General features: G+C 45.2%; 2 protein-coding genes across 3 annotated transcripts in view; both read right to left on the reverse strand.

Annotated features, from left to right (window-relative positions):
- Positions 1 to 5144: 5144 nt before the first annotated feature.
- Positions 5145 to 15767, reverse strand: cdc42ep4b (CDC42 effector protein (Rho GTPase binding) 4b). Of its 2 annotated transcripts, none has more exons than XM_088285034.1 (2): positions 15575 to 15767; positions 5145 to 8039 (listed from the first exon to the last, which is right to left on the reverse strand). In XM_088285034.1, exon 2 carries the CDS (start codon positions 7873 to 7875, stop codon positions 6940 to 6942), a length of 936 nt encoding a protein of 311 aa, XP_088141160.1. In that variant the 5' UTR covers positions 7876 to 8039; positions 15575 to 15767; the 3' UTR covers positions 5145 to 6939. The 2 variants fall into 2 exon arrangements, with proteins under 2 accessions (XP_088141160.1, XP_088141161.1); XM_088285035.1 differs by lacking the exon at positions 15575 to 15767 and adding an exon at positions 12898 to 13151.
- Positions 15768 to 16880: 1113 nt separating this feature from the next.
- Positions 16881 to 22849, reverse strand: part of sdk2b (sidekick cell adhesion molecule 2b) — a 224859-nt gene continuing 218890 nt past the window's right edge. Inside the window, exons 52-54 of the mRNA XM_088283938.1 lie at positions 22701 to 22830; positions 19976 to 20032; positions 16881 to 19078 (exon numbers count right to left, since the gene is read on the reverse strand). Of these exons, the coding sequence (XP_088140064.1) occupies positions 18611 to 19078; positions 19976 to 20032; positions 22701 to 22830 (655 nt within the window). The 3' untranslated portion in view covers positions 16881 to 18610. The remainder of the gene's footprint in view (positions 19079 to 19975; positions 20033 to 22700; positions 22831 to 22849) is intronic.

Raw genomic sequence — 22849 nt, forward strand, 5'->3', positions numbered from 1 at the left:
CCGCTAGCAACAAATATCTTTTTTGTTGTTGTTTTTTTCGGACAATATATAAACAGAGCAAAAAGGCATGTTTGCGGTTTCTCTTGAGCTTATTACCGATCACGGCGATACCTTGACATTAAAAAAAACACAAAAAAAAACACAGTAAACCATCAAACAAGTAATCGGCCCATGCGTGTTCTCCATTTTTGTGAATTGCAATATTTTAATCCTGTTTAAGTGAAGACTGTAACACTAAACTCGTGTTACTCCACGGAAAAAACATTACAGCATCTCGCTATCCACACAGTATCTTCTACCCTCCTAAAAGTATTTGTTTATGAAAGATTTGTTTATACGTGTCGATTATGGAATGTCCATCCCTAATCCACCTCACCGTCCAGTGGAACGGTTTCCAAACGAGTGCAACCTGAGCGCCGCGAGCTCCCGACTCAAACAGCTGCTCTCGACGCATTCCCGCCCGCCTTGCGCTGCCAAAAGGCCAAAGTGCGCGCTGGAAGGTGTCGGATGCGTCGCCGCGTCTCCTCGCACACCCAAATAGACACGGTCGAGCGCCAACATCGTCCGTGTCGGCTAAATTCCTTCATCCCCAACAAAAGCGAGAGGGGCGGGAGATTCTGATGCGCCGCTTGTGCACGAGGCGGAGGAGAGGCATTTAAAACCAAGGCCTTTTTGTTTCGCCAGGCATTTTCCAACCCCTGCGCCCGAACCTCCCCCACCGAGAGCATGCCGGCCGCCCCCCGCACAAGCGCTCAAATTGTCCTCCTGCGTCCCAAATTTGGGACCCGAGTAGAACGAGGTCTTTGTCAAAATGTGACCCGCGTGTCTGTGGTCTGTTTGTCGGATGAAGGCTGCTCTTGATCAGTACACTGGATCACCCCACCCCAAGTCCATCTGTTCGCTCCGCAACACGGAGGACTCGTAGTTGGCCTCGCAATTTTGAGGTCGCGACTTCCTGTGTGCACTTTGCATGTTCTCAGTAAAAACACGCACGTTGGGGTTGACGGATGAACTGAATTGTGAGTGCTGAGATTAGCTGGCGAGCAAGCAACCCCAACGAGGCATTTTTGAAAATGAACGTTTGTATTCGGTCTGCCAGCCGGTCATTGTGTCAGGTGCACGAGCCACGTGAGACGTCCGTCTGTGTGTGTGCGTGTGTGAGATGGCTCGCAGCAGCTGGGAATGCCCGTTGACCTCAAAGCGAGTCTGCCAAGGTCAGCGAGGAAATCTAAAACTCGAAAACGCCACCATCAACGCGACGGCCGCCAAAGGAGCAGAAATACGTGCGACCGGAGCGTGATGTCAGAAAATGTGACATATCCCGTCCGCCGTCGCGATGAGGAAAATGCTCGTCTGTCGTCTGCCCAGCTGCGCTCGTTGAAGAAGGCGACCACCCAAAGACCCGCGGTCACGTGGCTGATCCAAGGCCCGACTTGGAACCCGTCAACTTGCCAACCACAGGCAGAACCACAAGTGCGTGTCAACACTCCAGCCAAAACATTAGGTACGCGACCACAGGTGGACCTCGGCCAACATTCTGCTGTCCTAATCTGAATTTGGTTCGTGAAGAAATGTAGGAATTCAAAACATTGCGCCTTCATCCGGATTTGCCACTAAATACTTAGTGAATCCAAAAACATTGGTAAAAATATTAAATAAGATATAAAGAAAAAAAATTATGATAAAACTAAAACTAATGCAAAGGATAAAAAATTGGGAAAATATTAAATAAAATATCAAGAAAAAATCTACGATAAAACTGATGCTAAGGGTAAAGAAATTGGTAAAAATCGTAGATAAAATATAAAGAAAAAAAGTCTATGATAAAAATAAAACTATTGCAAAGGATAAATAAAATTGGAAAAATTATAAAATAAAATGCATGCTAAAACTAATGCTAAGGTTAAAAAATTGGAAAAAATATTCAATGGAATACAAAAGTGCATGATAAAACTAAAACTAATGCGAAGGATAAAAAATTAAAATTATTCTGCATATATATATGTATATATATATATGTGTGTGTGTGTGTGGGGGGGGGGGGGGTGTGTGTGTGTGTGTACCAATAAAATGTACCACAATGATGATAATAATTAATAAAGATCGAGCAGTTGCGCATACTGTCGACTCTCCAGTTTGGTGTCACCAAAAGGTGAAATGCTTGCAATTACCACTCATTTTACGGCTAATACATCATGTCAGACGCGTTTTTTACGACCTCCGCTATTCCGCCGCCTCGGGCGAGTCACCCCCATGTTTGCGCCGATCGTCCCGCCTGTGCCACAAGCCCACCTCTGTGCGCTCGTCCGCCTCGCATTCTCCCGCCCGCGGCTCGGAGGCGGGGGCGGAATGGATCGTTTGAGTGACGTCATGGCTGCAGACACGACGCCTGTCGGGAGGGGCTGCCGGGAGGGCGTTGGTAGAAAATCCGCCAAGGATGAGCAAGGAAGTCATGCAAGGACTGAAAGAAATCAGAGCTCCCCGACGCCCCCTGTTGGTTCACGGGCGGGACTTGCTGCGACGCGGTTGCTGCTGTGCGACAAAGGCCGACATTGCCCGGTCACGTGACGGCGCTGTAAAACGCTTTCAAGCAGGCGTCATTAACTTTTTACGACGCCTGCAGTTCAAAGAAAGTCACCGGTGGGAGGACTATCGATTGCCTTCTGGTACATGGAGTTTTGGAAACGGAGTATTTACGACGCCGACGCCATCGGGTTAGGAGGATGACCCGCTTCCGTTTCCTCGATTCACTTTTCCCTTGACAAACACGCCATGATTTTGTGGCGGGCCGCGGTTCATAGTTGGAGGTCTCGTCACTCCCCGCGTTGGGTGACTTGTGAGAAAGTGATGTTAGCATTAGCATTAGCAACGGAATGCCACTGCTCTTGTCACTCTCTCCCTCCTGCCAACAGCCGGAGCATCCCAAGCACGTCGGGGTCGGGTGGGCTTGCACTTTATAAATACTCCCCAAGCGTTCCTTTAAACATGTCTGAAATTCAGTATGTGTGTGCATGTGTCTGTGCACGCTTTTTTTTTTTTTTTTTCACTATTGCATTCCAACAGCAGTGCAGTCGTTGGCCCCCTTGGTACAATAATTTGACTTTTGACATTTCCAGTGCTTGAGTTATGTAGGACAAAAAGACAAAGTGCGTAGCTGCTGGCGTCGCTTTTTGAATCTGTAGTGAATTCCACCCAACGTGTGACCGTGTCGTGACTGTTTCCACCCAACGTGAGGTCACGGAGGTCTGACACGGCACATCCCGGCAGGCGGCACTTCCCGCTGTCAGCAGACGAGGACCGTCTTCCTTCCTTCGAGAGGCCAATGAATGAACGCGTTTGGGTGGGGTTAGATATCATCACGGGGGTGGCCGTGTCATTGGTGATGCCTTCCTCCATTTTCAGACTCAGATGGGCTTTTTTAGACAAATGACCAGAATTTGGACAATACTTCTCTGTTTTTATGTTTAGAGTAACAACAGAATGTACGTTAATTTTAATGTAACAAAAAAAACAAAGTACATTAAAGCTTTTTATTTATTTATGAAATTCAGTGTATTAAAGGGATGCTTTAATAAAGTGGTCAAGCTGTCTAAAACATTTCAAAATGACACATACTGCATACCCAAATGACACCATCACTGATTCCCACACATCTGTGTTTCTTTTAGTCATTGGACATTACGACACATTCAAAACAGATACCAAAAATTAAATACCATTGATTTTTAATTTGTTGTCTGGAACGAATAAGGAAAAGTCGAATAACAGTTTCATTTTAATTTTTATTTCCGTAACAAAAATAGCATATAGCACGGGTCAAAAATGGAAAAAAAAACGGCTTGTCTATTTAATTTGATTTCTCGGAAGTGGTCACCGACAGCAATTCTCACGTTGACCAGGAGATGGCGACAACGTGGCCCTCTTGACACAATCGTCTTCAGGCGCCACGTTGTCGCCATCTCCTGGTCAGTATGAGAAATGCTGTCGGTGACAACTTCCGAGATTTACTACTTACTTCATGGCATGAGATTCGCTTTCATTTTTGCGGCGTGAAATCGAAGAAACAATTTCCACGGTAAACACCGGGTGGCGCTTGTGACGTCAGGTCTGCAGGTGTTTTGGACCAAGGTGTGTAAGAGGGGATCCCAAAGACCACTTTCAGATCTCAGGGTTGGGCGGTGCAGAATGGATAAGAGACTTTCTTTCGCTACAAACTTTGAATGAGGATCAATGGAGAAATGTGTCACTTGGACCATCCTCTCCCACTTTTCACGAACTTTTGTTTTCCACCTCTGACAGGCTCTCTTCGTCCTCGTCCAAATGCTGCTCCGCACCACCAGATCATCGAAAACTTTGACAAGGTGACTCTTCACTCTTTAATAGCCATTAAAAACGCACTGCTTTTGTTCACGTTGAGCGAAAAGTAGCACTTTTGACATGCTAAACTAATATGTTTGCTTTAGCTCTGGCAAATAACTTCTTCTACTACCTTCAATTGCACCAAAATAAAACAAAACAAAAAAAGACCATGGATAGTAAGGCATTTAAAAAAACGACCACGTATAGTTAGGCTTTTTTTTTTAATGCCCATGTATTGTAAGGCTTAAAAAAACGACCATGGATAGTAAGGCTTTTTTTAACGACCATGTATAGTAAGGCTTTTTTTTTTGTAAACTTTATTTGACCACATTACCTTTTTTGTGACTATACCTTTGAAGTTGTCGTGAGCTCCAGCAGAGGGCGCCAGCGTCCCATTGATGACAATTGTTTGTTACGAAGCTCCACAGCTGTCATTTAACTCTGAATTCATTTAGTTTTGCTAATTTGGTGGGTCACAAACATTGTTTGTTAATGATAGAAGCCCTGACAAGAGTTTTACTACATGTATTATAAAATGGACTAATGCACCCAGTAACTGTTTATATGGTTTCAGAAAAGTGATTCTTTCAAATCAGGTGTTCTTGATTGTGATCTCGCAAAGTCGATGGAAAGCCATCTGCTGCTAGTTGATGCATGCAATACCCGTTCCAATGCATCAGGGATTTCAAGGGAAAAAAAATCAGTTTGGCATTGTTGCCTGCTAGAAAACCTCTCATAAGAGTTTACTCCTTTAGCAATGCTTTGCCCAAAGTAAGAGACAAAGATGATATTTCACCAGCCTTGTCTTTTATTGAAAAACAAAGAAGGGTGGATAGTGTTACTGTGGTGTAAAGGAGTAAAAAGATGGCACAAACCTGGCATTAAAACATCTTTTTACAACCGTTTCTATTTTAAATAGAACCCCCGATCCCGCAGCTCATTTGCAAAGAAACAACAACAACAACAAAAATAAAGTCCACGCAGCTCAGCCGGCATTTCACAGCAATTTGGTTCAATGTTTCATCGTTGTTTTCTCATTACAGCAATTTCACAATCCCATTGCTGGATAACGCAACAAACTGTTCACCAGCATTGATGGTACAACAATTCCCCAAATTCCGCAGAGTGGATGATAAGGACGTTCAAATTTGGCCCTTTTACCTCAGAAAAGTGTATGTGTGTATATTTATATATATATAAAAAAAAAACTGATATGAAACTGCATCTCTATAAACAAAATAACTTGTTGCTAATGTTAGCGACAGTGATTATTAAAATATACTTGGCTAACATATAACACACTGGACACAACATTAGGTACACCTGCAGCACATTCTGGAATCTAATCAATATTCAATAATTGACTAACCTTAAACAAAAAATTAATACATGTTATTTTTTAAAATAAACTTTTTTTCAAGCAAAATATATTTTTAATTATTGGGTTATAGTATTCAGAGGATCAAATAATGTTATTTATATTTTTTTTATTTACATTTATTATTGAAGCCGTTACCTTCTTACCTTTAATAATTGTCAAACTACGTCATCGTTAATAAAAAAATAGCTCATAGTTTCCAATAAATTTTAGTGGCTGTGGGACGCATCTGACTAAATGGATTAGTGATGTGAAATTTACATCAATAAATTAGTTTTTTTTTTTTTTCTCCAAAAGTATTTGTCATTTATTGTAATTTTTGTTTAATTTAGTAATATGCAAACTACAACCACGATTGGGAAATAGTTCATATTTTACAAAATACTCTTTTTATACAACTGTTACGACGTCATGAAGCCACGGGTGCAGGTGTACCTAAAATTGTGGTGTGTGAGCAACAAGACGAGTGCAGCGCGGCCGCAGCAGGGTGCCCATTTGATTCGCTCGTCCGTTTAGTCCTTGCGCTCGCAACAAAGCGAACACTGTCACGACGACGTCCATTTTTGGGGAGGAGCTTCCCGTTGAAGGCCATTTTGCCCCGCGTCAGCTAACGACGTCGACTTGGCCGCCATCAAAACACGTACCCAACCTTTTGTGTCTTTTTTTGGGGACATTCTGTTCTTTCGATGCCACCCGCCATTTCCAGTGCAATTGGGACACCCAAACTTAAAAATGGGACAGCCGTGAGATACTTTCAGGTGTCAGTCCGCCGTGGGGTCACAGCTGACTTTGGGCAAAGGCGCGGTGCACCCTGGACTGGTCGCCCTCACATTTAGAAAAAAGTCCGTTCTAACTCACATTCACCTCAAAGGACAATTTAGCATCTTCAAAGAACCGTACGTGCCATGTTTTTGGAATGTGGGAGGAAAACAAAAACATGAAAACTCCACACTGGTAGGCTGGCGGTCGGATTGGCACCTCCCACCTTCGGTCTTCTTGATGGCATTCCCAGCCACAACTTCCACTTCCTGTTTCAACATGGCATTATTGCAGTCATTCACAGATGGCCACCATCTCCCAAAAGTCGTCGATGGACGAGGTTAGGTGACGAGTGACAGTATTGGACACCGTAACCGCGGCCCGATTATGGAGGAGACGGTTTGAGTTCATCCCCAAGGATCAGGATGCAACGGCGTCCGGCCTTAAACTCGGATCTCGTCGTCGTCATCGTCCATGTAAGAGAAGTCGTCGTCGCGTGGCGAGCTGTACTTGGCGCTGTCTGTGTCGTTGTGGTGGAGGTACGGCGTTTTGTCCTCGGCGGTCGAACCGGAGCTGGACACGGAGCAGCTGTCCAGGTGCTGGTGGTTGTTCCTGGTGTGAAGCTCGGGGCTGTACGGCTCCACCAAGACTTTTTGCTGGTAGATCATCATGCGGGGTGGCCTGGCGGGTGGCCGTCGCTCCTCGACGGGAGGGGCATCGTCTATGAGCGGGATGTGCGCGGGAGAGCCGTGGCCCTCGCTGCCCTTGCCTTCCTCGTAGCCCAGGTCATCGTCCTCGAAGTCTTTCTTCTCCATCACGCTCAGGATGTCGCCGAGCATGGAGGGCCCCAGGTCCACGTGGAAGGACATCATGGACTCGGCGTGCTTGAGGTTGCCGCCGGCGCTCTTGGGTTGGGACGGCGGCAGCTCGGCGATGTCGCCGAAGTTCCGCTCGTCAAACTCTGCGTCGAAGGTGGCGATGGCCGCCGACACGCCGGGCCCCTGGCTTCTGCCGCCGCCCTCGTGTTCGTTGAGGTACGGCAGAGATATGGCGTTCTTCACAAAGTTGGCCGAGGCCGCGGGCGGCGCGGCGCTGTACTCGTAGCGGTCCGCGCGGTTGACAGAGTGCGAGCGCTTGCTGCCGCGGAAGGTGCGGGCGAGCAGCGACGGCTTGGAGCCGGGAGAGGCGTGCTTCGCGTCGGGGGCCTCTCCCGAACGCGTGCTGAGGAAGGACGTGTCGCCGAAGGCGTCGCCGCCGCGCCCCACGTGCATGGTGTGCCGGAAGTCACCCAGAGGAGCGCTGATCATCTCGGCCGTCAGGTCGGCGCGTGAACGGCGCTTGGACGAATTGGAGTGTACCAGTTGCTTGAGGATCGGCATGATGGACGCGTCGTCGCAGGCGGAGGGACTTAATTTTCTTACAAGAATCGAGGAATTTCCTGGAACCTTTTTGGTTGGCTTCGTCAAAGACACTCCACGTGTTTCGGAATGTGAGCAGCCATTTTGGTCCTCATACTCAAAGGGGTCATCTCCAGGAAATTAGCCTGGCGAGAAAACCGGAAATTACAGTGAGATGCGTTACATGGAAAATATTCACAGCACATCTTTTTTCACATTTTATGTCACAGCTTCAATCACATTTTTTTTAGTCAAACAAGAATTTTTTTCAGAAAACATTTGTGAGTCCAAAACGTAGCCTTTCATGAGTTAGGTTGCACAACACTTGAAATTAACGTCATGTCGTCAGTCAAATGTCCTTTCTTGGATTTCTTTTTTTTTTTCTAAAAACGTTCACAGATGGCCGGCGCTCACAAGCTCCCATTTTGGGCCCCTCGACTGTTGCGTAACCGGCAGGACCCGGAACCCTCCGAGGGAGGGGGAGTTTAAAAAAAAAAAAGAAAGTGAAGCAGCATTTCTTGGGATCGTCTTACAAAGCTGTTCGCGTCGCCGTGTCCACTTTTGTTACATTCCGTTTTGCCTGCAGCGCTTCCGACTTGTTGTTTCGGTATCTGCGCTCCTGTGAAACATCAAAACTCAAGAGGGCACCGCTTGCAAAATTAAAGCTCGCAGGTGTCGATGAACCGGAGAAAGCGGCTAATATGAATTTGCTTTCGTGGGATTAGCTGGTCAGTGACTCCTCGATTATAACGTGATCAGCGGAGAGATTTCAAGCCTCAATGCTGCCGCTTGTCGCAAACCAAAGCAGCTCATATGCATCCCGCTTTTAGCGGCATTAGCAGGCCAGTGACTCCTGGCTCATAAAGCACTCACTGGAGAGATTTTAAGGCCCACTTGAGTGTGCTACCACTGTGCTAATGTGCAAGTGTTACTGACGTGGACAAAAAAACCATCGCTTTGTGTTTTTCGACCTCATAACTGTGCTGCGAATAAACGGGGTGAGCACAATAATGTATTATGAAAACATTAGCATGACTCTTGCGCGACCAGATGGCGGCGACTGTTAGCATATTTAGACAATCCGACGGATGTGGCGGTATCGCCTGCGGTGGATATGAAAAGTTTTGAAATGATGAGCACATCCACGGCATGCAGAGAAAGTGTGGAAAGCAGCACACATGGTTAGAGGTTCAAAGCAGGCGCTCAAGATCGGGTTTGCAATCAGGGGTCGATTAGATGTTGTTAAAAGTTAAACGGGGATGGTGTCAAAGTACGGATTGAAATGAGGATTAGGGTTTCAAATCAGGGTTAGGGTGTCAAGTTATGGTCATTTGCAGCCCCGGTTTGGGTTTCCGGACAAGTTTTAAGGTTTGAAATTAGAATTCCAAATGTGGTTGAGGTGATGCTTTGTTCTGCTTTGATCACAACCCAAACGTCTCACCGCTAGTCAACAAACACACTTCCAGAGCTCCTTTATGTGGATGCAAGAAGACAATCGGCGGGGTTGGGGGGGGGGGGGGGGGGGTGTTCAACATTAAAGATGCCGGTAGGGGCTCTCAAATATCCAAAAGCGGGACAAAAGACCAAAAGTATGAGACCTGCAGGCGCGTTCACTCGGGAGGCTTTCAAGTGACAAGATGAAACGTCGGAAACATCTAAATTGCGAGCTTCTATTTGGGGATAGAAATTCTGCTTCGACGGTTTAGTAGATCGTACGATACTATTTTGCGCTTTTAGTCGTGCTGATATCATTTGGCTCACGGTCAGCATCTCGTCGGCCACAACAGCAGCTGTTAAAAATTTCAACACCAGGTCGCAATTGATCGTTTGATTTTCATAGCAGCCGGGTTTCAGAGACTTTCTTTGTTGCTCGAAGGGAGCAAAAAGCCTTTACGTAACCGCGCACCCGCAGCGCCACATGACACCGACGCGAGCAGAGACGAGCGGCGACGGGGGTGGGAGGGAGGAGGGGGAGGCATGAATGATTAAGGGCATCATCGTCATGTCACCTCGGCTCGGGCGCGATGACATCACAACTCCCAGCCGCCGTGCTTGCGTAATCCCGTGGCTCGCGACACCGCTTTCTCCTTCTTCCACCACGGCATTGAGACCGCCGGATCTTAAGTAATGTTTATTTTAGCGTCAACCGGGTGTATCATTTCGAATCAACAAACCGCCAAGACTATCGACAATTGGATAATGGTCATCATCACATTCAAGTGTCTCTCGTTTTCTCACACAACCTAGTGTGCGTCTCGATTGTTAGGACGCAGACAACCTTGGCTTTATTTAACCTCCAACAAACAAGCCACAGTCGTGCCCATTGTCCGGCGCCCGGTCGGGAACATTGACATGCAAATTAACTTCTGCGGCCTGAGTACAACAATGGCGGCTTCGTCAGTGGGGCCCGTGCTCCGACAAAGAACGTTTCATTTGTCTGCAGTCGACCAATGTCAAGCGGGGATCGCACGTTTGGTGGAAAAACTCCTAAGTCGTCGTAGTGGCGGTAAGTGGTTGTCAATTTGTTGCGCAACATCATGCCAAAATATCCAAAACAAAAGCGTCACGGTTTCAAAGTCGGGTTTGTCTAGCCAGGTTTAGGGCGTGGATTTTGCTGAGAAGGTCAAAAAAAGATAAACTTGTACGTCGCTAATGTCACAGCAATTTTACAAAACAATAGATTGGACATTTTGCTTGGCGCAGAAAATGAAGACGCGAGGTCAATAAACTCCAATGAGGTTTTTCTCTGAAAATGTTCCAAATTGGTAAGTGACATCATTTACATATCGCAACGTATAGCGTCATAAAAATGTTTGCCTGCCTTTATTCCGTAGAATTCATCGACGATCACACAATCGCCGTCTCGTCGCAACGGACGTCATTAGCTAAACGGCGCGCGTGACTTCTCGATGAAACAACGCCATATATGGTCATTTCCCGCGGATTGATGAAGATAAAGAGAACCTGTTCATCCCGTTGGCCTTCATGTCCGGTCGCCAGGTCGGGTAACCTTCGTGACACAAAAGCATGTGCTAAAGGGAGCAGACAAAGGAAATTTTAAAATAATAAGCGGCGCATAACTATTCGGAAGGGTGCGACTCTCGATCGGGGTGAACAGGTCTAACGTGTGAGCACACGGCAGCGTCATGACGCCGGAAGCATGCAAAGCCGCTCGTCACTGTGCCGCCGATGCACGTGTGCCAGATGTGCAGCGCCATGCAAATCCAAAGTTTTGCATGATTCGCCGATAACCACCGACCAAAGACTCAGAGGTGCATCGCTAACGTCGTCTCGAAAACACAATTCGTAGCCTTGATTGTGCAAAGACCTCGCCAAGAATGAAGACTATCACGGCGGTGTGTTTGTCAGACAAGTTGAAACAGATTAGAGGGGAGTGGGGGGGGGGCCTCAAATGTCTCGTGGCTCATTTCATCAGGTCGTCATTTGGCATGTTTGAGCCACGTTTTTTTTTTTTTTTCCTCCTCCGTGAGCTAATCAAGTCAACATGCCCGGGCCGCCCCAGCCCACCTCGATACAAACAGAGCGTCCGCTGGCTCTGACTCCAAAACGCTTTTTTGGCCCGTTTCCCGAACGCTCGGCGGAACACAATCACCACCTGACAGGCTTGAAAATGATTTCTCTGTGTTTCCAGCCAAGCTGGCCTTTTATGAAGCGCTTATTCCTGCATGACTGGACAAAGCGTTTGGTGGTGGGAGGTTGTGCTGCGCTGGCTGGGTGGGCGGCCATGTTGCGTCCTGGACAAAAACAAACCCAAAGAGACCACGGATGACGACGTTTCTGGATCAGGAAACCCTCACTCTGCAGGATCCAGAAAAAAATGGTCTGACTGGCCCTCGTACATGAAATGACGGACAATGCAGTACAGTTATTTGATTCAAAATTCAATCGATTTTGAGGTCAATTATACCTCTGAAATTGCACAAAAATTGAGACTTGGAACTTGCAGAATTGACTCCCCCCCCAACCCCTTTACCTCACCCTAGAAAAAGGAGGATGCAAGACATCAGAGTTCAAAGAGCAAAACTTCCCCTCAATGAGGATTCAAAGATCTTTTTTTTTTTTTTTTCGCAGTCAACCGAGAGGCTCCAGTGTAATTCCGGCCCCTCTCGGCATGGCCATCGCGGACAAGAGTAACTATAAAGAACAGCACAAATTGAGGAGAGGCGGCAGTGAACCCTCATTACGGCTTCCACGGAGGGATTAAGCGAGCGCGGGCACACCGGGTCTCTTGCCGCGGCTCTTTTGACAAATGGAGAGCATTCATGCGAGGGCCCCGCGGGGCCAAGTCATTGAATTAACTGTCCGAGCTGCTGGAACAGCAAAACAAAGCAGAATGAATTTCCATTTGGGGTGGGTTGGGGTGGGGTGGTCCGTGTAGTTAGTAGTACTTAAAAAGACAGAGCCAGCGCGGTGGCCTTCGGGTTTGTTTGGCCTTTAAAATGAAATGAGAGGGGAGGTCTCGTGGAAACAAGATGTGGTCCAACATCACGGCGGTTCTCGGCAGAACTGGGAGATAAAAAAGTGTCAACGACTCAATAGCTTCTGGCATTTTTTTTTTTATCAGAGGCGCCAACAGCTTGTAGAAGCTGACATGACCAGTTAATAAACCCCCATGGCGTTCGCTTTAGACAAAGACAACCAGAGGGGAGCGACAAACGGGAACATGTCCCACCACTTCGACCTGATAGCAACGGTCATTCGCAAGGAGTAGACAAGCCAAGGGAAGGGGAAGTCCAAAGTCTGTCAAAGGCAACGAGTAAGCGGGCTCAAGGGTCGCCGAGTAGACAAAAAGTGTTTGCCGAGCCTAACGGAGCGTAACCAAGCAACCGGTCACGTCGCAAAACGAACAATATGGAAAGAGAAACAAAAACAAACGTAGCCCCTTTTTTGGGGGTGCACACCGACCGAGCACGTGATAAAAAAAAGAAGCATGATGTTTACCAATTAAGCCATTGCAAATTTGGAGTGGAGCCCAGAACTCACCTGCAAAATATCCCGTCTTAATTTGACACGCCGATTAAATGCTAATTTCAAGGTGTGGATGTCAATTAACGGCGACTGCCAACGCCCGTCAGTCGTCACGTTGAAAACAACAAACAAACCTAACAAGCCAAAGCGAGCGCCATGGAAGGAAAACAACAAGGGCTCAAAAAAAAAATAAATCAACAAAACAAAGCCTGGAAGCTTTCACAGCATAAATGAAGCGAACGTCACCAACCAGGACAGGCGTGTCGACTGCAGACTTAATCGTGCGTCTGGATGAAAAGTTCAGGTCATGTACGCAACAAAATGTTCACGACGCAAAAGAATCGTCCGAACTGGTTCGGCAGCTTTGGAAAACGTATCGATGGCAACAGGAAGATAAACATTGGTTTAAACATCTGATCGGAGGATAAAAATCGCAACAACTTTCCAAAACAAGACAATCACTAATATGGCTTCGTGTGAATTTGACGGCTGGATTTTAAGAATAATTTATTTATTTATTTTTTTTAAGACTTTAACCATTATGTTTGAGGGAGGCACAAAGTTCCGAGTTCTTTGAAGAAATTGCACATTGATGAAAGCCTTTCATCATCACACATTGTTCACTTGAAAAGTGATTCAGACGATTTTTTGGAGTTTCTTTCCTCGCCTAGCATCAGCCTTGAGAAAGCAACAAGACCACTTATCAATTCTTCAAAAATTTAAATACTTTCGCCGACACCTGCAATTCAGAAAGGCGCCCAAAATACTAAGTCCATTTTTTTTTCAGAATTAAATTGGGGCACCCAAACAGACTCTGCAAGGCCGACTTTGATCCAAAATCCAATTGCCAAAACAAAGAAATGCAGCAAGAATCAAAAGAGAGCAAATATTTTCAAGGCACTACTATGAGAAATTCCAATATTAAAGTAGAACAGAGATGATCAAGTTCAAAGTATGATCAAATTTTGCCGGGCAATGATAAGCAAATGACGAAAATGCCAAAGTACATATCGCTGAAAGTGGCGGTGGTTCACGTCTTCTCACTATGAGGCACAATTCTTTCCTTAACATGCCACAAAAAAAATAAATAAATAAAAAAAAAAACATGCATCATCAAAAGCACCAAATGTCAAGGTTAGAATAATCACGTTAACTTTTTTTTTTTTTAATGGACTCTCGAGTGAGTCGCATAAATAGTATTTGGGGTTCACTCTAAGCACGCGTAGACCAAGTTTGTGTTTTTCTTTTTTTTTTTTACTTGACCGCCTCACTCCTCTAACCAAATCCAATAATACTCCCTCTTTTCAAACTGTAGCGATGAGCTCATGTGGGCAACGACTTCCTCAAAATAATCTGGCGCAAAAGAAAACCACAGTCAGAAGAAAAAAGTAGAAGTCATACAATATTTGGGATAAAATTTGTCTTTGATGGACGCCTTCACAACCAACCAAAAATGGCAGACGTTTCTTTTGCAGTTCTACGCACGAACACATAAACTCATCATTTCTCGTTGACAAATTTGAAATTTGGTAGCGTGAGTGGGTCACTTACCTCCATATAATGGAGACTACTTTTACAGCAATCGTCAACACTTTTCAAGCCTGTGATGAATTACTGTGGCGCCGTTGTCATTTTGGGAAAAGGCCCGTGAGAATGTGTTGCCGCACCATTTGTGCTCAAATATTTGATTATTCTGCAACATTGTTGATTTTCTTCAGCTCGTTTTTGTGGCTTTGCTTAGAGTTAGGTTACCATTAAGCAAGCGGATTTTCCGAAGGCAAAATTATCTCTAGTGGTTGTTTCAAATACGCAATGTGAAATTCAGTTTCTTTTTTTTCTGTTTACTTTGAAAGTACACTCCAACTGGGAGGGGCAATAGCTTGAAGCCTATTTTTTGAATAATTCTTCACTTGATGCCAAATAATCTAATATCTGCGCTCCAAAGACAAGATGTTTGACACAGCGAACAATCCTCCATTGTTTTCTTTGACATAATCAATGACCCTGGGCAAAATAGTTGTGCCCTGAGAAATAGAATATCTCTTTGGATAATGTAGCATGTCTGGATGTGATCTTGCAACACAAAGTGTGGGTTCTACTCGTGTGCAGAGCGCTACAAGTTACATAATAAGTTGGGAAAAGTGAGCTTTCCAGTCCATCTGCCTCCGATTAAATCATATTCCGCTCTTAAAGGGAAACCTGCTAAATAAATCATGCCATAAAACCATCTTGGATGTCAAAACAAAAACACATTACCTCCACTGTGGGCACCCCAGGCCATCTAGTTAACACTTTGCTAGTGTTAACGCTTCATGTATGTCCAACATGAAAGGGTCTTTTCATTGGGTCATCGTACTCGTCAACTGGAGTATTTTGACGTCTCGCAAAAAAAAAAAAGTGGTAGATTAAATTTAGGTTTTTAAAGACAAGTAAAGGTGGTCATGAAGAATGGAGAAAATAAAGGGGGGGGGCTCCGATAGGGGGGGGGGGGTCGCCTATAGATGAGCTCATTATTGTCTTCATACGTTTGTGGGATCGATGATACTCACATGGAATGATATTCGAATACAACTGACGTTTAACTATCGAGAATAAAAATAAATAACTTGATTGCCACACGCGTCGTCGTCTTACGGCCGCGAAAGTTCGACAAACAAGCAGCACACGCGTTAAACAAGTCAAACTAGTTTACCTTCAGCTGGCGTGAGAAACGTCCACGTTCTGTGTCCACAACTTTAGACGGCCGAAGAGAAAAGCAAGTAGGCCGAAGAGACGAAGACGTGTCCGTTAGTAGGACGCGGTTCTTCCGCGGGAGTAGCCGAATCTGTCTGCGTGCTTTGCTCCGCGTCTCCGCTCGCTTGTGAGTGGGACTGGGCGGGCCTCAACGGGCCTCCCTTCAGTGTCCGCCCCGCCTACTCGGTGGCTTTTAAAGGCACACGAACTCCCATTCAACTTGGCCTTGGGAAGCTAGCAGCTAACATGGATGCTAATGAGTTGCTGTGGCATAACATGGAGCACATAGAATCATTTTTCTTGATCTTTAGAAATATAAACTTTACAATTATTGTCTATTTACTCAAACCGTCTTGTTTGATAGTTGACTTGTCATTAAAACCCTTCGGGGTGACTTTTGAGTGGGCGTGCTAATGCTAATGTCCCATTTCAAGATGCAGAGATATGGTACAGTATTTGACTTTGGTTTAACAAAGTCTGGAAATCATTTTTGAAGTATTGTTTTTTTTAAGCACAGTGGAATAAACATCCCAGACTACGTCACATCAGATGGAAATTCCCCCATGTGTTATAAAAAAGGGATTAGTCATCTGGATGAGTTCATTCCAATTTACTAATCCCCTCCCGCCGCCACCGCGTTTACGAGGTTAGCCACTGCTTGACTTGACTGTCATCCAATTAATTTTGGATGCCAGCTGACGCTCTGTCAAGTTTTTGTTCTTTGGAAGCACAAAATAAACTAATAAAGGGTGCACATTGGGAATCATCTCGTCCATCATTCATTCAGTCTCGTCACATCAAGCAGGAGATAGCTGACAGTCTAACTGGCCAGAAAAACAATTAAAAAAAATAAATAAATCACCTGCAATCACATCCAACAACGGTAGAGAAATCTAAAATTCAATAACCCGATAATTTGCTGTGGGTCCTTTTCTTTTTTAGTATAAAATGCGTTTGATTTTTTTTCTCTTTATTTTTATGCATATTTTAATCGTTTACTTTTATAGAAGTCCTGGCAAAAAATAAAAAGTCTCCTTCTGGTGTCAAAGTTTTTACCTACCTAAAATAAGATTCCTAGCAGCTGTTTGCTTAATGAATTTCTTGTTGCCCTGAGAAACGCAAAGGTTAACATGCAACTGGCTTATTAACAACTAGCAGTAGAAGAAAGAATTTTCAGAGTTCACTCATGTATTTTTCATACTCTGTGACTGACGTTATTGACAACAACAAAAGTATATTTTTTTTAACATTTAATTCAGACCGACTAAACATTGAAAAATAATTTATTTTCCGTAATGTACTGTGATCATATATTCATTCTTCTGCATGGTAAGCTTTTATCGCATACAAAATAAAATCACCCCACATAAAAAAAAAAAAAAAATTTAAACAAAAATAATGACAATTTGATAACTTTTGTTCAAACAAACTTAACCGTCACGTTTTCACTGTAGCATTACGAGTGTCTGGGCAGTTTTACAGTTCGTTGCGCTCGCACACACGCTCACACACACAGTGAATGATCTGTAAAGCTCGGGACGTGTGCTAACACACACACACACACACACACCCCCACCCCCCCACACACACACACAAACAAAGCAATGGAGACAGGACGGCGGCTTAATTGATGGCGAGGCGGTCCGATGACATCATCAATTGGGAAAGGAAGCGAGAAGGGCCAAAAAAGAGAAAATCCTTGGTTTTCAAGTGACCGCCATTGATTCCAAAGCTATTCCGAGTCGGAATATCCAGAAAAACATCCAGTAAATGTCCGCAGTTTTCTGCCTGACGTCGTCCGTGTGCGTGAAAGGCATCCGTTGGAATATGGACTCACGTTACAAACTCATAAGTACGAGTCCAGCTGATCTTTGACGTGCTACTTGATTGTTTTTTTCCCCCACACACAAAAACATTTGCAAATTTTATACAATCAACAGCACTTTCCCCCCCTCACCCTAAACTATTTCAGTCGCCATCAATGCCGAGTGAGCACCGACTAGTCCTCTAGGTACGTATATATAATATATAGCATCATATTATATATATATACATAAGTATGTCTCTTTGTATATGTGTATTCAAGGATTCTTGTGACTTTGTACGACATACAAAGGTAGTACCATTTCACCATGTGCAAACAAGAAAAAAAAAAAAACCAAGAAATGATAAGTCATGCAAACAAAACACTAATAGGTGTGTGATCGTCATGTGTCCTAAAAATGTGGCAAAAAGTCTCAAATTGGACTGTTGGAAATTTAAAAGAATAAATGAATTATGGAAACAAAACGATGACAAAGTTCAAGGCGTTCCTCAAAGTAGCGTGAATAAAAAATGATAAGTGATGCTAACGTAGCGCTAATAAAAAGTTTAGCGGTTTCAAAAAGTCGCAAAGTGAAGGCCTTCCTAAAAGTGTGTGAGATGAAAAATTGATAAGTGGAAAAAAATGCTATAAAATGCGGAATAGAACGTGGGTCCAAACGTGTTGCAGTAAGTCTTGAGTTGAAGGCGAGCTTAAAAAAAAAAAAAAAAAATTTAAAAAATTAAGTCATGCAAATGCTAACAAGACGTGTAGCGGGTCAATCATCACCGTGTGTCAAAAAAAGTGTTGCAGAGAGTCTCAAGTTGAAGGCGTGTCGGAAATGGGGGGGGGGGGGGGGGAGAAAAAAAAAGTGCAAATCACACGAACATCCGTGTGGACACTTTTGGAAAATCCTTGGTCCATTTCCAATAATTCTCACGGAGTAATGAGGTCCCGGGAGTTTTGGGGACCATTTGAGTGCGTGGAAATAAAATTAAAAAAAAAAAACAAGATAAAAAGTCATGCAAAAAAAAATGCTAAAAAAAAACGTGTCGCTTCATCACGTGACTTGCACTCAGAAAATCTCAAGTTGAAGGCGTTGCTAAAAGTGGTGGAATACCATCCGGGAAAAAAAAAAAAAAAAAGCGGGGTGGAAACTTCCAGAAATTTCCTTAGTTCTTTTTTCCGCAATTCTCACACAAAGGAGGAGAAACCCGCAATGGGGGCCCGCGAACCGGATGCCAGGCTGCTGGGTGGCCTGTAGAGGGCGGCGTGCTGACCGGGAGGGTTGGCGCTCTGCTGGGAAGGGGTGGGAGTCCGACTGCCCTTGGGCCTGAACAGGCTGCCCTGACCCGGCGGCTGTCCCTGCGCCTGCTGCTGCTGAGGCGGCGATTGGGGCTGCGGCTGCGGCGGCGGCTGCGGCTGCGGGCTGGGCGAGCTGAGTTGGGGCGGCAGGGGCGGCAGTGGGGGCAGCTGAGGCGGGGGGGCGCTGTGGTCCGGTTCGCCCGCTTCGGACTCGGCGTAGCTGTAGGCCTGCGCCCGGGAGATGCCCTTCTGCTGGCGGCGCCACGAGTTGTAGTAGGTGGGGTCGCTGATGTAGTGGTTGACGAAGGAGTGCGTCTTCTGCCGGTTGGCGTCCACCTCGTACTCGCTGTCGCTGCCCTGCCGGAGAGAAAAAGGGGCGGCTTGTATTTATTTGAACATCACACGAAGGCAAGACGATAGCTAAAGATGAATTATCGGAGCCCTCGGTTGAAGCATAACCAGATGACACAAACATGCACACTTTTGGGTGCTTTCACACTAGCATTGAGTTAAAATGTTTATTCAAATAAAATCAGGAATTTATTTTTTTTAAAAATATTTGCGGAAAATCTAAAATTTGTTCTAAAAAAAAAAAAAAAGGAGACCCTTTCTCACCACTTTGCGACTATTTCCATAAAATTACCATTTTATTATAATTTTTTTTTCAAGTTTGTACAACTGCAAATCCCAACTTTTTTTCCCACAAATATTCAGATTTATTTTCTGTATAAAAATATTTCCTTGGATTGCAACAATCTACTTAGTCCACTTTTTTTTTTTTTTTTTTTTTAAATTCCACAACTATATTTGCTTATCACACGTAGAGTGAGTCATCATCCTGTTTCCATAGTCCGGACGAATGAAAGAAGAGAGCGATGTCACGTGACCTGTCGTGACGCGTTCTCGGCATGCTTGGAATTTTTACGGCGCGAACGAGAACTGAAGCAAGGACACGTCCACACAAAGCACACAAGACGTGAAAGCACCCTTAAAACACATCACGATGGACACCGAGAACGACCAGAGATGGTTCAAAGCATGGTTGATTATGATGGCTGAAGCGTGCAAACGGATCCAAAAAAAGGCAAACACAGGATGTCTTCCGACACGCGAAGCTGTCCGGGATCTTTGTACCCAAATGAGGCCGGTACACAAAAGAAGAAGTCTGGAATTAGATGGGAACTAGCGAGAGGAACCGGTCTGGCTACAAACAGTTTAGAACAAACAAAAGCAGGCAGCCGACAGGAACCTCACCAAATGCAGTGGGAGTGTATGTAGAACACCTGTTCCGTATGAAAACACCAGCGCCTCCTATGGGTGAACAGAACAGTTTTTTCTTTTTTTTTTTTTTTAAATATACAGCACATCACCATAACAAAACCACACAGACATCGACCATCTTCGACCATCTCCTTGAACCGACAGCCAGCTCGTATTTCAAACTGCCAACTGTTTTTATTTAACGCATTTCTGTCCGTGCCTGTCGGACATGGTGAAGCAGCATGTGGCTCCTTACCCACGGTGATTCACGTAGGGTCTGTTCGAAAGGAAACCATCTAGTTTGTGATCATCCAGGGTGACTGATGTTTTTCGAAGGTAGCCTATAAATCAAGTGTGGGCAAACTACGGCCCGGGGGCCACATGCGGCCCGTTAAACGTTTTAACCCGGCCCGCCAAACATGGGGAAAAAAAAAGATGAAGAAAAAATTTGAAAACCTGCACACGGCTCCCAACTTTCCCAGCAGTTGACACTCGCTGCGGCCGGGACAGCCTGATCCGGCAAAACCGGCACCTCCCCCATCCCATCTCCAAATCACCAGAGTGGGTCAGCCCTTTGTCTTGCCGAGTTATGGATTATAGAGGAGTAAGTGGGGGGTCGTCGTCATACTTGCTGAGTGAACACAGCAGGGGTCCCCCAGAAGCCAAAAACAGTGTGTATTTTTTTTTTTTTTTACAAAGAACATTTTTACCCTCAGATGGATTATAATGACAGATTATTTTAATGGGGGGGGCCGGACCATTTACTTGATCTCGGCACAAACATGACATGCTTCCCATTAAAGTAGATCCCTGCATGATCTAGTGTGTGCGACTCAGAAGTGACATCATCGCTATTTGCTCCACGGCGAAGGCGAGAGCTCATGTCTAAAAAAGGCAAAAAAAAAAAAATGGGTGTCAAACGCAAAACGAGAAGCAAGATTTAAAAGGCGACACTTCCCTCGGAGAATGCCTCTATGACCGTTCTGGAGATTTGGGATACAGAAAATGTAAAAAACAGGCGAGGTGGTGAAATGAAAGAATGTTATCAAGTGGTGAAAGCTCTTTTCTGAGGCAATTCATTGTAGGGGGGGGGTGGGTGGGGGGGGGGGGGGGGGGGGGGAGAAGGCCATAGCAGGGTGGGGGGTGGCGTTTACCAGAGACGACTTTTGGGGCCCGGACCGAGTTCATATCAGGAATGTTTAGTTGACAGACACCCGAGAGATCATTTTGGAATAGCTCAGAGAAAACGAAAGGTAATATGGAAGGTTTTCCAAAACAATGCTAATTCTTCTACCTTGACCCTCTTTCCTCGGCTGGCACAAAAACTAGCCCGCGAGAGAGATAAACCACAAAAGAAAGTGAGAGAGAGCGAGAGAGAGAGAGAAAGCAAGAAAGAGAGAGAGCAAGAGAGAGAGAGAGAGAGAGGCTGACATAAACAAGAACACATGGAAGACATCCCGAACAACAGGTGAGACACATGGTGGTGGGAAATGGGAACAAGGATGGAGAGAGAGAGAGAGAAAGAGAGAGAGAGAGACAGAGAGAGAGAGAGAGACAGAGAGACAGAAAGAGAGAGAGAGAGAGAGAGAGACGGAGAGAGAGAGAGACAGAGAGACAGAGAGAGAGAGAGAGAGAGAGAGAGAGAGACGGAGAGAGAGAGAGACAGAGAGACAGAAAGAGAGAGAGAGAGAGAGAGAGAGAGAGACGGAGAGAGAGAGAGACAGAAAGAGAGAGAGAGAGAGAGAGAGAGAGAGAGACGGAGAGAGAGAGAGACAGAGAGACAGAAAGAGAGAGAGAGAGAGAGAGAGACGGAGAGAGAGAGAGACAGAGAGACAGAGAGAGAGAGAGAGAGAGAGACGGAGAGAGAGAGAGACAGAGAGACAGAAAGAGAGAGAGAGAGAGAGAGAGAGACGGAGAGAGAGAGAGACAGAGAGACAGAAAGAGAGAGAGAGAGAGAGAGAGACAGAGAGAGAGACAGAGAGAGACAGAGAGAGAGAGAGAGAGAGAGACAGAGAGAGAGAGAGAGAGAGAGAGATATTCAATCTGGAATTGATGGCCACTGTGGCTCAGCACATGGAAAAGGACGAAAATTCCACCAGTGGTGGAGTAAGAACAGCCAACACCCCGAGACAATGTCCCCATGTAGGCGGGTAGCTTGAAATAAATACTCTGGAAAATTGGGACCTCACACATCTTAAAAAAAAAAAAAAAAATGACTATGTTGTAATTGTCCAATCTTTTTAAAAAAAACAAAAACATCCCAAAACCACCTAAAAAAAGATATTAATTTAGCGATTTGGTAATTGACCAGTTTTAAAATTAATTAATACCTGCGATACTGGCCTGTGTCGCACTTGGGCTTTTTTACACCCAGCAGGATTTTATGGAAAAAATAAAAAGGCTTACAGCATTCCCAAAACAGAGATGGAAATGTTTTTAAAACTACCCGTGCTCATGTGGACTCTTGCTAGCGTCTGTTCATTAAAACATATTTTTGCCAGTGCCATGGTTTCCAACAGAGTGTCTGTCGTCTCTGTTGGGCAAATGTATGAACATGTGCAGAATGACAAGGAGGGAGGGTGGGGGGGGGTGAAAACAACATAAATACTGCAGAGCTGACGATGCAGAGTGGAGTGTGCGCATGATGAAAAATGTCCCCACTCTTCCCCCACTAAAGTAAATATATTTTAAAAAGATGGATTGTTTGTTGCCGGCGTACCTGCGAGTCGGAGATTTCGGACGGTTTCTCGGTCAGGCTGCTGCTCTCCACGGGGATCAAGTCGTTGTATTTTGTGCTCACGTCTTCGTCCGAGTAGTTGAGACTGCCTGGACTTGGCCTTGGGGGAGACCTGCATTGAAACAAAACAA

The sequence above is a fragment of the Idiotropiscis lumnitzeri genome, chromosome 20 (genome assembly GCF_059441095.1).
Source record: "Idiotropiscis lumnitzeri isolate Australia: NSW breed Sydney's pygmy pipehorse chromosome 20, RoL_Ilum_1.0, whole genome shotgun sequence".
NCBI classification, from domain to species: domain Eukaryota; kingdom Metazoa; phylum Chordata; class Actinopteri; order Syngnathiformes; family Syngnathidae; genus Idiotropiscis; species Idiotropiscis lumnitzeri.